Source organism: Notolepis coatsorum (assembly GCF_963971535.1).
Source record: "Notolepis coatsorum genome assembly, chromosome: 2".
Taxonomy (NCBI): Eukaryota; Metazoa; Chordata; class Actinopteri; order Aulopiformes; family Paralepididae; genus Notolepis; species Notolepis coatsorum.
The window spans coordinates 78,798,079-78,813,423 of record NC_140166.1 but is presented as its reverse complement, the minus strand read 5'-3'; the positions used below and the strand labels follow the sequence as shown (position 1 = coordinate 78,813,423).

Sequence of the window (15,345 nt, the reverse complement as noted above, 5' to 3'; positions counted from 1 at the left end):
TATTATATGATGTCTTCTATATTGACCTACTGTATGTACATTTAACCATTTCACTATAAAACATTAGGAGGTGTGATGATAATTGCAGTATGAGAAATTAAATATTGCTCCCAAAATTCTAATGATCATTTGCCCATTTATAATGTGTCATTTTATTTGTCTCAAAGTTAGAATACGGTAGCCTATATCTCGCCAGGGAGCAGCCTTGTGGTAGGATGAGGTCTTCAGCAGTCGTATGTTAGCTGTTAAGGAAAAGCACATCTCTCCAGTAGCTTCAAGCAACCCGTTGCAATTTGTGTTATTAGAATGCAATTTCAAGCATTTGTATATGAATATGTGTTTATTGTTGAAGTAAAAGCAGAAAGCACGCATGTCGTCGTCACTAGGATAAATAAAGCTCTAGTTTGAGAATAATTATTTGACAAAGAATAAGGATGCTGTCATTTGATCTATAGCATCAAGGTCATAGATTAGGTAAAATCGTATTGCACATTGCATTTTACACACTGCTAAAATGTGCACATTGCTCATTGCACATCACACAACATACTTTCTTTGGAACTGTACATAGCCATTTTGTTTGTAATCGAATTAAATCGAGACTTTATAGTTAATTAATCGAAATTAATCACATTTTAATCGCATATCAATATTTGATGCGAAAAGCTAAATTCTTTTATTCAAATAAATGTTGGTATACGAGTAAATCAATGAATATACATTATACATACGTTTAAGGAGCAAAATCCTGTATTAGCTACTACACAGACCAACAGATAAATGCAATTTTTAACAAAGTGTAGCAATATTATATTAGGAATAATATATATATAGAGCAAAGGACCTTTTGTAAACTCAAGCTATTTTGAGGTAAAACTAAAACGCAGTACTTTCAAGTACATTCCAGAGCAGTTGACCATTGGGGAAAAAAACTCTTGATTGATCTCAATTACTCTTATTTTAATTTTTTTTTATGAACAAACCAGACTAAGAAAAAAAGTAATTTGCGATTTATTATACTTTATACTTATAGCACATGCATGAGTCTGGTCTCCTTTGAAAGGTAACATTCTTACACAATAAAGAAAAATCGCCATGCGATTAAATGCATACATTTGATCTATAGCATCAAGGTAATAGATTAGGTAAAATCGTATTGCACATTGCATTTTACACACTGCTAAAATGTGCACATTGCTCATTGCACATCACACAAAAAATTTTGGAACTGTACATAGCCATTTTGTTATTAAAACTTTGGATAGTATAATATCTACAACCTGTTATCTGCACTGCACACTTTTTAGAACTGTATATAGTCATCTTTATTTTAGTCATATGTAATCTTATTTTATTCTTATTTTCTGCTAATTTTATTGGAAGCTGCTATGGTCGAGGAACCACAACAAACTCTTTCTTTGCTGTAAGGTACTGAAATACGTGACAATAAAGGAATCTGAATCTGAAGATTAGGTAAAGATTTAAGGGCTGCCAACGTGGGATAAGATGTACAGTAACTGCTGGAGGACCATGTCATCATGTCATGTGCACCAGATAGAACGCTGACTATCTGACAGTTTCTGGACTCTGTGCCAAAACACTTGATCCCCTGTTGTACTGATAAGGTCCATAGAGTCACCGTGTGGCTAAAAGCTATATTTACCACAATAACATGCTGGAGTAGAAGAATGCACTCCGTAGAGCTCAGACGTCCGCCGAGGCCTAGCAATCTCCCCGCCTTGCCATTACTTTCACAGGCAACAGTTCCCATGTTTTCATGTAAGCCGTTCATTTACACATATAGATATAGACATACAGTAAAGAACGTGTAGAGTTCAAATAATAAAATATCCTGATGGTCACTGTGATCAGTACCTATATGAATATATATGTCTTCTATATTGATTTACATTACTATAAAACATTAGGAGGTGTGATGACAAATTGTGATTCAACTAAAATGAGAAATAAAATATTGCCCCAAAATTCGAATGATTATTTTCCCTGGCTAGATTACAGAAATCAGAGTCGCCAATATTGCCAGTCTCGACAGACTGAGTCTTTAACTCCAGGGGGCGCTAGAGGGAAGGTCACAGGGTCACCAACGTCAACACTTTTGTTCCCCTGCTGTAGGGGTCCTGAATGTTAACAGCAAATTGTTTGACTGTTCAAATAAAAAATCAGGAGATATACTCATTTGAAAATGGAAAGTTTGGCCTAATCGGGGCACCAGAGCAAAGGTCACGGGGTCACGGAAATCAATAGATGTCTTCCTCTTGGTAGCATGAATATGCTTAGCAATGTTCCTTTTGGCACGACATTTGTCTTTTTATGAAAATGCTCATTTGTTTTAGTCATATTTTTGTCATTTATTTTTGTTTAGTTGAAGTCATTTTTGTTAGTCAATTGTTTTGTCTACTTTTAGTCATATTGTATTTGTCCATATAGTTTGTTAGTTAATAGGCTATTTACAGCTTGTGCAAGTAGGTTTGTCACGTTATGAGATTTTGATCTCGTAAATATTATAATATATATTATTATATATAAATTTCACAGTTTGAATTTATGTTGTACCATTATTACTGTAAAAATGTAATGATTGTGAAATGATTGTTTAATGAGACTATGAGCTGTATGTGTATGTCACCGAATTTCCCCAAGAGGGATTAATAAAAGTTATCCTTATCCTTATCCTTATTATGATTATTTTCCTGTAATTTATTTGGTGACTATTTGGAACTTTTTGAATAAATGTAATAAACAATTGTATTTTTCACATTTCTTTTGGTCCTGTCAACATTTGCTTTGACAATAAGTATGGCAGTTTTATGTAGCTAATAATTTAATATAGCTAATAATTGGTTAATTTGAAAAAAAAATCATTTTTTTTTTATGTATCATAACCAGCTAAAAATATTTTATAGTGTAGCTTAAATTAGTGGCACTGGCAGATGTCTCAAAAGACAATAGACAACAACAATTAGAAGACCCCTTGATGGATGGAATGATGAAACACCGTTACTTTGTGTTGACAAGTTATTTTGCCATTTTGGTGAGCTTTTTAAAATGGGATAATAAAGATAGATTTTGTTGTAGTTTTGGTTTTCACAGAGCTACTTGTTATTGTCATTGTAACATCATCGTCATCAAAAAGGGTCAAAGAAATAAAAGAATACTTCTCATCAAGATTTCTATCTTGTTCTCAGTTTGGTCTGATGGTGGCGCTAGAGGAAAGGTCAAGGGGTCACCAAATTAGGCACCTTCCTATAGGGGTCATGAATGTTCACATTTTGTCATTCTTTTGAATATTATGGCCTGATGATAGTGCTAGATAAAAAGATCATGAGGTCACCAAAATCAATAGTTTTCTTCCTCTTTTGATCATGAATGTGCACAGGAATAATGGCAATATGGCCATTATTTATTGAGATGTCATGGACAGACAAACACATACATACACCCAAAAACAAACAGATGGGATTGACTACATACAATATCATACAGTCACAAAATCTGACAATGAACATTTTAAATGCATTGTCCCTTTGTGATATCCTACTGACATATTGTATCAATAGTGATATCCTATTGATGGTATCAATATGTGATATCCTATTGATGGTATCAATATGTGATATCCTGCTGATGGTATTCATAATGTGATATCCTACCGATGGTATTGTTTTGATTGTTGCAAAGGCAAACTTTATGACCACTCTATGACCTCCAGATCCAATCAAAATCAAAATAGTTTTACTCAGTAAAATCAAATGTTGAAATGTGAAAGTAACGGGAAAGTATACGTGAAAGTAAGTGGGGAGATTGAAAAGCCTTGGCAGAGGTCTGCACTGTGCTGAGTGAATTCTACAAATTAATTACAAAATCCTGACGCTCACCCATAACTGCATAAACGGACACGCACCCCTCTACCTTCAGGAACTCATCATTCCACAATCCTCCACCCGCACCCTCAGATCCGCAGGTAGCCTGCTCCTTCAGGTCCCGAATACCCGGCTCTGCACCATGGGTGACCGAGCCTTCTGCACGGCTGCACCACGCCTGTGGAACAGCCTCCCCATCTAGCTGAGGGCACTCTTTTAAAGCAGGCCTGAAAACCTACCTGTTCAAAAAGGCCTTTGACTGTTAGCTTTTTATTTTTATTTTCTTGTGCTGTTGTTTTTTTAATTTTCTGTTTATACTATGTTTTTAATTAACTATGTTCTATTTGTATCTTATTTTTATTCTGTTTTTTTTTTTTTTTTTTTTTTTTTACTAATAACTATTTAAATTTTTTAACTATGCTTTAACCCTGTAGTGTAGCACTTTGGGATCCCAGCGAACAAAAAGTGCATTGCAAATTCAATCTATTATTATTATTATTATTATTATTATTATTATTATTATTATTATTATTATTATTATTATTATTATTATTATTATTATTATTATTATTATTATTATTATTATTATTATTATTATTATTATTATTATTATTATTATTATTATTATTATTATTATTATTATTATTATTATTATTATTATTATTATTATTATTATTATTATTATTATTATTATTATTATTATTATTATTATTATTATTATTATTATTATTATTATTATTATTATTATTATTATTATTATTATTATTATTATTATTATTATTATTATTATTATTATTATTACTAGTTTGAGTGTGTAATGAGTACAACATCCTGGCACCTTTATATTCTGCATTTGGGGAGTTTATCTTGAAAACCTCAATTCAATGTAATGGGATTAGCAGTACTAATACAGTAGTGGGAGCTTTCTGACAGGCCTACTGGTGTAGTCTACTTCACCCTACAGTACTAATACAGTACCTGGAAAGGAATCATCAGGTTGATTGTCTCGCCAACCTTCTTGATCAGTGTCTGGCGGAGATTTCTGGGGAGCCAGATCTTTGGGCGCTCTGTACAGGAAAACAAGCAAAAGCAAAGATGGAACACATTATTGTACATAGAAACTCTAGCGAAAAAGGATCATACTAACTGTGGACTGTGAAATTAACTAGTTAATAACAAAGGTCACATGAATATTATAGCACAGAACAATATTTCAACAAAAACAGCTTTCCTCAAAAGGAGGGGAAACATGGAGCAGATAAAGAGATAATGAGACGTGGAGCAGATAAAGAGATAATAAGGAAACATGGATCAGATAAAGAGAAAAGGAAACGTGGAGCAGATAAAGAGATAATAAGGAAACATGGAGCAGATAAAGAGATAATAAGGAAACATGGAGCAGATAAAGTGATAATACGGAAACATGGAGCAGATAAAGAGATAAGGAAACATGGAGCAGATAAAGAGATAATAAGGAAACATGGAGCAGATAAAGAGAAAGGGAAACGTGGAGCAGATAAAGAGATAATAAGGAAACATGGAGCAGATAAAGAGATAATAAGGAAACATGGAGCAGATAAAGAGATAATAAGGAAACATGGAGCAGATAAAGAGATAATAAGGAAACGTGGAGCAGATAAAGAGATAATAAGGAAACGTGGAGCAGATAAAGAGATAATAAGGAAACGTGGAGCAGATAAAGAGATAAGGAACGTGGAGCAGATAAAGAGATAATAAGGAAACATGGAGCAGATGAAGAGATAATAAGGAAACATGGAGCAGATAAAGAGATAATAAGGAAACGTGGAGCAGATAAAGAGATAAGGAAACGTGGAGCAGATAAAGAGATAATAAGGAAACGTGGAGCAGATAAAGAGATAATAAGGAAACGTGGAGCAGATAAAGAGATAATAAGGAAACATGGAGCAGATAAAGAGATAATAAGGAAACGTGGAGCAGATAAAGAGATAATAAGGAAACATGGAGCAGATAAAGAGATAATAAGGAAACATGGAGCAGATAAAGAGATGAGGAAACCTGGAGCAGATAAAGAGATAATAAGGAAACATGGAGCAGATAAAGAGATAATAAGTAAACATGGAGCAGATAAAGAGATAATAAGGAAACATGGAGCAGACAAAGAGATAAGGAAACGTGGAGCAGATAAAGAGATAATAAGGAAACGTGGAGCAGATAAAGAGATAATAAGGAAACATGGAGCAGATAAAGAGATTATAAGGAAACCTGGAGCAGATAAAGAGATAATAAGGAAACATGGAGCAGATAAAGAGATAAGGAAACGTGGAGCAGATAAAGAGATTATAAGTAAACGTGGAGCAGATAAAGAGATAATAAGGAAACCTGGAGCAGATAAAGAGATTATAAGTAAACATGGAGCAGATAAAGAGATAATAAGGAAACATGGAGCAGATAAAGAGATAATAAGTAAACATGGAGCAGATAAAGAGATAATAAGGAAACATGGAGCAGATAAAGAGATAAGGAAACGTGGAGCAGATAAAGAGATAATAAGGAAACGTGGAGCAGATAAAGAGATAATAAGGAAACATGGAGCAGATAAAGAGATTATAAGGAAACCTGGAGCAGATAAAGAGATAATAAGGAAACATGGAGCAGATAAAGAGATAAGGAAACGTGGAGCAGATAAAGAGATTATAAGTAAACGTTGAGCAGATAAAGAGATAATAAGGAAACCTGGAGCAGATAAAGAGATTATAAGTAAACATGGAGCAGATAAAAAGATAATAAGGAAACATGGAGCAGATAAAGAGATAAGGAAACGTGGAGCAGATAAAGATATAATAAGGAAACGTGGAGCAGATAAAGAGATAAGAAGGAAACGTGGAGCAGATAAAGAGATAATAAGGAAACGTGGAGCAGATAAAGAGATAAGGAAACATGGAGCAGATAAAGAAATACTAAGGAAACATGGAGCAGATAAAGAGATAATAAGGAAACATGGAGCAAATAAAGAGATAATAAGGAAACGTGGAGCAGATAAAGAGATAATAAGGAAACGTGGAGCAGATAAAGAGATAATAAGGAAACATGGAGCAGATAAAGAGATAATAAGGAAACGTGGAGCAGATAAAGAGATAATAAGGAAACGTGGAGCAGATAAAGAGATACGGAAACGTGGAGCAGATAAAGAGATAATAAGGAAACATGGAGCCGATAAAGAGATAATAAGGAAACATGGAGCAGATAAAGAGATAAGGAAACGTGAAGCAGATAAAGAGATAAGAAGGAAACATGGAGCAGATAAAGAGATAAGGAAACATGGAGCAGATAAAGAGATAATAAGGAAACATGGAGCAGATAAAGAGATAATAATGAAACCTGGAGCAGATAAAGAGATAATAAGGAAACATGGAGCAGATAAAGAGATAATAAGGAAACATGGAGCAGATAAAGAGATAATAAGGAAACCTGGAGCAGATAAAGAGATAATAAGGAAGCGTGGAGAAGATAAAGAGATAATAAGGACACGTGGAGCAGATAAAAAGATAAGGAAACATGGAGCAGATAAAGACATAATAAGGAAACATGGAGCAGATAAAGAGATAATAAGGAAACGTGGAGAAGATAAAGAGATAATAAGGAAACATGGAGCAGATAAAGAGATAATAAGGAAACATGGAGAAGATAAAGAGATAATAAGGAAACATGGAGCAGATAAAGAGATAATAAGGAAACGTGGAGCAGATAAAGAGATAATAAGGAAACAGAGCAGATAAAGAGATACACTGCAGAAACAGAAGCAGATAGAGATGAACAGCAGAAACAGAAGCAGATAGAGATGAACAGCAGAAACAGAAGCAGATGAAGAGATAATAATAATTATTAATAATAATAATAATAATAATAATAATAATAATAATAATAATAATAATAATAATAATAATAATAATAATAATAATAATAATAATAATAATAATAATAATAATAATAATAATAATAATAATAATAATAATAATAAAGAGATGAACGCTCACGCATGATCTCCCTGATGGTGACGTGCTGGGCCAGGACGGCCGCGGCGCTGGGGCCGGCCATGTTGAAGGCCCGCACTCGGAACAGCAGCTTGTCCCCGGTGGTCAGGTCCCTGATGATCACGGACGTCCTCTCCGTCAGGCCCTGGAAGGCCGGGATCCACTCGTCGGCTGTGGGCAGGTGATCACAATCACAATCACAATGGTCTTTATTGCCAACCAGTTTACAGGAATTTGATTTGGTCATTTTCGGTGCGACATTAACAGTCGAATAAAATTAAAGGTAGAATAGAATGTAATATAAACTAAATTAAAATGGAGGCACAATATAATAGAATATAATTATAATAGGTCAGGGCTGTACAATTGTGCACGATGTGGTCAAGTATTAAATATTATTACATTTCCTATTCTATTTTCCTTCAGAATTCACTTGAATATTTATTTTATTTGATTTAAAAAAAAAATTAATAAAATATGAAAGGGTCAGTAATTGATTTTCTTGTATCGTTTATGCCCAGTTGAGCTGATGGATTCGTGGTTTGCCTTGCCATCGAAAGAATTGTCGAGTGGAAATTCTGCTGAGAAAGTGATGACCTTGCTGTCATGCTGTTGAAACGCCTGCGGTGTGTCCTCCTCGACCCTACTGTCGGTGTTATCGAGGTGCCACAACCGGGCAACGCCGGGCCCCGTTAGAGCCTTCCAGTCCCAGGGGGAATCACTGTAATCATATGAGCAGCGTGGTGCTAATGGCCCAGGGCTCAGCCTGCTCTGCACATCTTTGGCCCGTGAGTCTCCTAAAGCGTTGGGGAGATAATGGCCCACTATAAAAACAGTGGTGGGAACAAATTCCAGGCTATATGTTCAGAGGCCAAGCTTTTACAGGCGCACCCGCACTTCAGTTTCCGTTGCCAACATCCTCGTCACAACATTAACGCCCGTTGAATAATGTGATGCAAAAGCTATTTGATATTGTTTGAAGAATGATAATGTTAAGAGAGGTGTATACAACAATGTCGCTGTAGTCTACACTGTGACGTTAGGCAGGGGAAGTCTGTTTATTCAAACCGTTAATCTGACCTGATTCATCCATGAAACGTGGTCACGTTATCCCTATTTACACTGGTTAACAAATGGGTTGCTTGGACAACTGTGCATATTTAAAAAAAAAATTAATACGCTTAGTTATTTCAGGGCATCTCGGTCCTCAGAGCATTCCCCAAACTGTGTGACCTCTGATGATCCTCTGATTAACTCTGTTATAATTCTACTTTAAATCCTACTTAAAGTGAGATTTCATAAAGATAAACCATTAGCATTCATGCTTATTGAGTTTATAAAACGATGTACTATGTAGTACCGCTAGCTACCACATTTCAAATACATTTCCATACATAAAATACCCTCCACACCCCCCCCCCCTTCTCTCTCTCTCCCTCATCCCCTCTGCTCTCTCCCCCTCCATCTCTCCTCTCTCTCCTCCCTCTCTTTCTCCTCTCTTCTCCTCCGTTTCTCTCTCTCCCTCTCCCCATCTCTCTCCATCTCTCCTCTCTCTCCCTCTCTTTCTTTCTCTTTCTATCTTTCTCCTCTCTTCTCCTTCATTTCTCTCTCTCCCTATCCCCATCTCTCCTCTCTCTCCCTCTCTTTCTTTCTCTCTCTCTCTCTTTCTCCTCTCTTCTCCTTCGTTTCTCTCTCTCCCTATCCCCATCTCTCCTCTCTCTCCGTCTCTTTCTTTCTCTCTCTCTCTCTCTTTCTCCTCTCTTCTCCTCCGTTTCTCTCTCCCTCTCCCCATCTCTCTCCATCTCTTTCTTTCTCTCTCTCCCTCTTTCTCCTCTCTTCTCCTCCGTTTCTCTCTCTCCCTCTCCCCATCTCTCCTCTCTCTCCGTCTCTTTCTTTCTCTCTCTCTCTCTCTTTCTCCTCTCTTCTCCTCCGTTTCTCTCTCTCCCTCTCCCCATGTCTCTCCATCTCTCCTCTCTCTCCCTCTCTTTCTTTCTCTCTCTCTTTCTCCTCTCTTCTCCCCCGTTTCTCTCTCTCCCTCTCCCCATCTATCTCCATCTCTCCTCACTCTCCATCTCTTTCTTTCTCTCTCTCTCTCCTCTCTTCTCCTCCATTTCTCTCTCTCCCTCTCCCCATCTCTCTCCATCTCTCCTCTCTCTGCATCTCTTTCTTTCTCTCTCTCTCTTTCTCCTCTCCTCCGTTTCTCTCTCTCCCTCTCCCCATCTCTCTCCTCTCTCTCCGTCTCTTTCTTTCTCTCTTTCTCCTCCGTCTCTCTCTCTCTCTCTCTCTCTTACATCCCTCCTTGCAGTACTCGACCCCGTATCCGTCCAGCTCAGCCGAGCCCAGTCGTTCGGGGCTCTTCCACTTCAGCGAGATGGTGGTGTCATTGATGTCATCGATGCACAGTCCAAGGGGCTCACTGGTGGGGGCTGAGGGAGAGAGAGAGAGAGAGAGAGAGACAGAGAGAGAGAGAGATAGAGAGAGAGAGAGAGAGAGAGAGAGAGAGAGAGAGAGAGAGAGAGAGAGAGAGAGAGAGAGAGACATGGGTTTAGTTAGTCAGCTGGAGTGTATTATAGAAATAGATGTGGAATAAATAAGTAAAGTGTGAGAAGTGAATCAATAATCTACCAAATGACGAGAGCCTATAATAAACATCAGTGATAAACAAACAGCACTTCAAGTGTGTTGTCATTATCCATCGCTGCAAACTCACTTTGATCTCCTATTTCCACTGCCGCTACAGAGATCAATCATTATTGACTTTGAGATCTGAATCACGGCACTAATGTAACATAATTCACATTCACACGAGAGAGACCACACTAAAAGGTCTCAGGTACCTACGTCACACCTCGATCACTTGACCCAATAATACGCTACTTTTCATGTAACATGAGAGGTGAGATATGATCAATACAGCATACAGGGGTTCTGCCCAGCCCCTGGACTGTCCGAGAACCCGTCTCCGTGTACCGAACCTCGCTACTGGACCTCCACCGCTCTACTGGATTGTGGACGGGGGGCTTTCTGTGTTCATTCTTTGTTTTTTTCTTCCCCATACGTGTGTTTCGGTTGAGATCGGTAAACACTACCCGTTAGCAAACTCAATAACTGTGGAGGGATACGGAGAAACATCTCCATGAGAACGGAACACAGTTTTCTCTATATTCATAACACATTTCTGTAACTTTCACAGAGTCAGAGATTCTATTTGCCATGTACGGACGAATCCACATTTCTTTGGTCAAATCAGTTTAAATTCTTCTACGTTTTCTGAAAAGTTACTATTTCATTGCTTTGGTTTTGTTTACAAAGGCAGGGCCCGCAATTTAGTTAATCATATTCAAGGCTTATGTTCACACTGGCTAAGAATGAAGAGTAAATGTCTTTTCGTCGCTCGTAACTCCAAAAACCCAACTTTTCAGGAGATGAAAAAAATTAACACACATTTGAGGGCGAATAGAGTTACAAGGTTTAGACAGATGATCGGTTTAATGCTTTCCCAGTGTTTAAACTTTGTAAAGCCACACACACATATGGAGGATGATCTACTGAGTTGATTTCTAAAAAAAAAAAAAAAAAGTTAAGAGTTAAGGTGTTCTCTTCTGCCGGCGACGTTTTGCAGACTGCATAGAAACTGCACAGTGCACCTTTAATACTTGTGTTGTAGACGGATACCTGCTGCGACATGTCGAGTACGTACAGGAAGGAACCCCAGTGTTGATGGAGTGCAGGCCGATGGAAACCAGCATTCAACAAAAGTTAAAAGAAGTAAATGGTGCATTTATAGCGCTTTTTATCCAAAGATCTTTACAATTTGTTCCTCATATTTTACCCATTCACTCACACATTCACTCGCCGACGGCGGAGGCAACCATGCAAGGTGCCGACCTGCTCATCAGGAGCAATTAGGGGTTAAGTGTCTTGCTCAAGGACACTTCGACACGCTGCCCGGGTGTAGCGGGAATCGAACCGGGAACCTCCGGATTACCAGACGACTGCTCTACCTCCTGAGCCACGGAAGTCTAATGACAAATAGTATGAAAAGCTCATTGCCAGCCTTTTGGATGTATAGAATGATGACTATGCTGTCGAGTCGTGTTTTATTATTATTGCCAGACCTGGAGGGACGGCCTACAATACCGAATGTCCCTAACTGACTGACTGGCTGTCTTGTTGAAACACGTGAGCGTCATTCATAACCTACTGAGCCATATATATCGGACCAGAGCATGTGAGCAGAGCGGAGTCGCACAAACTCATGAAAACAGCATGAACAAAATGACAACTTGGGTTGAGATGCACGTCATGTTAACTTGTACGTGTAGTAGTGCATTTCTGACATTTGCTAACACTACATTAGTACGATATACATCGTTTTCATTAACCGTTTAAATCCTTCCCCTTCCACAATTGTAACAGGCAACGAATGAGTCAATTATGACTCACTTTCTGTTATCTGTAATGAAATGTATCACCATAGAGTAGAGTCAAGTGTTTTTTTGCGAGACGCTGGTGATGAAACATCCATTTGCAGTTGATGCACCTAATAACAGAAGGAACTGAAGGACTTTTTAAAAGACAGGTCAGAGATAGATTCTGGTCCTCTTCAGTGGTGGAGACTAAATGCGGACCGTTATCCACAGCTGGCAACTGTAGCCACGCGGTTGCTTTACATTCCCTTTCATGTTAATCCTAAAACAACAGCAGCCATCCATTAATTATTTAAGATTCCGTGTAAAAGTCTATAATGATAAAGGCCTTTTTTCTTTTCATGAGCAACTGATTTCCCTTTTATTAGGCCTGTATACAGAGACTATTTCACTTTGATTAGGCCTGTATACAGAGACTATTTAACTTTGATTACGCCTGTATACAGAGACTATTCCACTTTGATTATGCCTGTATACAGAGAAAATTTCACTTTGATTAGGCCTGTATACAGAGACTATTTCACTTTGATTAGGCCTGTGTACATAGACTATTTCACTTTGATTAGGCCTGTATACAGAGGCTATTTGGTTTGCCTATAAGTCAATGTATTTTGTGGATACTTGTCAACAAATACATGTTTTTTATTTTATATATTTTATTTCTTGGCATAGGCTGCACAGGCCTTTTCTTTTTCATTATATGCCCATGGGCAGTTTTGTTTTTATAGACTTAAGGCTGTCATTTTATTTAATATGATTATTGCAAATTGTTAAGCCCATTATATTAAATGTCAATAATGGAGGAAAAACCTTGAAGTCAAGAGCATAATAATTACAATAATAAAGCCCAATGATAGTGAGTTTGAAGAAAGTACAGGTAGATAAGCACATAACAAGCTGGGAGGCTGTAGTGCATACAGTACCAGTACACCAAGTGCCACCAAGTACCACCAAGTACCACCAAGTACCACCAAGTGCCACCAAGTACCACCAAGTAAAGTACCACCAAGTAAAGTACCACCAAGTGCCACCAAGTACCACCAAGTGCCACCAAGTACCACCAAGTAAAGTACCACCAAGTAAAGTACCACCAAGTAAAGTACCACCAAGTAAAGTACCACCAAGTACCACCAAGTACCACCAAGTAAAGTACCACCAAGTAAAGTACCACCAAGTAAAGTAAGTACCACCAAGTACCACCAAGTAAAGTACCACCAAGTAAAGTACCACCAAGTAAAGTACCACCAAGTAAAGTACCACCAAGTAAAGTACCACCAAGTGCCACCAAGTACCACCAAGTACCACCAAGTAAAGTACCACCAAGTAAAGTACCACCAAGTGCCACCAAGTACCACCAAGTAAAGTACCACCAAGTGCCACCAAGTACCACCAAGTACCACCAAGTAAAGTACCACCAAATGCCACCAAGTACCACCAGGTACCACCAAGTGCCACCAAGTACCACCAGGTACCACCAAATGCCACCAAGTACCACCAGGTACCACCAAGTGCCACCAAGTACCACCAAGTACCACCAGGTACCACCAAGTGCCACCAAGTACCACCAAGTACCACCAAGTACCACCAAGTGCCACCAAGTACCACCAAGTACCACCAAGTACCACCAAGTGCCACCAAGTACCACCAAGTACCACCAAGTGCCACCAAGTACCACCAAGTACCACAAAGTACCACCAAGTAGACAGAAGGTCCACACATGTGCATACACCAAGTACCACCAAGTAGACAGAAGGTCCACACATGTTTACATGAATCATAATGACAAACATAAATCCCCACTGGCATGTAGCCGATCCGGCTCAACTAGGCTTGTCTAGTCTTGTTGTTATTACTACTGTGTTTACTTATTAATAACCCATTTCATTATCCTCGAGCCTATGGGCTTCTTTGAGTTTCTATACTATCTTTAAATAGACAATACAATACAGATACAAATAAAGATAATGATGATACAATAAAGTATTACATGCAGATGGATATGTCAACGTGATTTCTAATAGAAATGCATCCTCTATGTTAGCATGGTGTCAATAGCAAGTTGCCTTGAGGCTATGCATCAAATCTGGCTATCTGAAATGATGATATTAAAGGGTAATTACGCCCCGTTTAGTTGTACATGTTATTCCTCCGTTCTAAGACAGTACAGAAACTCTCTCCCACATCCAAGAATCAGGTATAAAGACTGAAGCTGCAGAGAATGAATTGGGAAAGATGGTGACACTGAGAGTGTGTGGGTACGTTTTCTGTTTCAGAACTGAGAATATAGAATATTTCATATATAGATAATATTATATATGAAATACAGCACCTTATCATCAGAGCATATATTTAGCATTTTAGTATTTTTAGATTGTATATTAGATTAGATTTCGATTATTGGATTATTAGATTATATATTGTAACTATATTTATTGTAGGGCAAATATAACTGAGAGGGCATACATACACTCATCTTGCACCTTGTTGCCAATTATGCGCATGTCCAGAGTTAATTATATTTTTATATTGTTTACACTGCCTTTTTATTCTATTTTTATTTTTACTTCTCCACTCTACTATAATTCTGTGACCTGTACCATGTCTTCTACTACCTGTACCTCCCCTCCCCCATGCTACTATGATGCCTGAATTTCCCCAAGGGGATCAATAAAGGAATATCTTATCTTATCTTAAAGCAGTCTCCCATTCATCGTCAATGGAGCAGCTGTATTTATACCAGCTCAAGTTCACAAATATTGGTAGAACTTTCCTTGGCCATGGAAATAACATACATGAAACAACATGGAATTCTTAATTTGGGTGGTGTGCCCCTTTAACGAGCCAACGCTGAGAGCCCTGATCTTGGATTAGTTGTGGCCTTGTGCCACTCAGCCCATGGCTCCACGTCGCAGTTACAGACAGATGATGTGAACACCTCTCTCCGGAACCACGCGTTGGCCCAGGGGTCAAATATATATATTTTTGTATTCTATTTATTTTTTAGCTTTCTGTATTTTTTCA

The 15,345-nt window shown here is 37.8% G+C and overlaps 1 protein-coding gene across 1 annotated transcript in view; it reads right to left on the bottom strand.

Annotated features, from left to right (window-relative positions):
• Nucleotides 1-15,345, bottom strand: part of mybpc3 (myosin binding protein C3) — a gene marked incomplete at its 5' end in the record, with an annotated part of 145,178 nt that overhangs the window by 32,531 nt on the left and 97,302 nt on the right. The window contains 3 exons of the mRNA XM_084308237.1: nt 4,860-4,948; nt 7,898-8,065; nt 10,186-10,320. Of these exons, the coding sequence (XP_084164363.1) occupies nt 4,860-4,948; nt 7,898-8,065; nt 10,186-10,320 (392 nt within the window). The remainder of the gene's footprint in view (nt 1-4,859; nt 4,949-7,897; nt 8,066-10,185; nt 10,321-15,345) is intronic.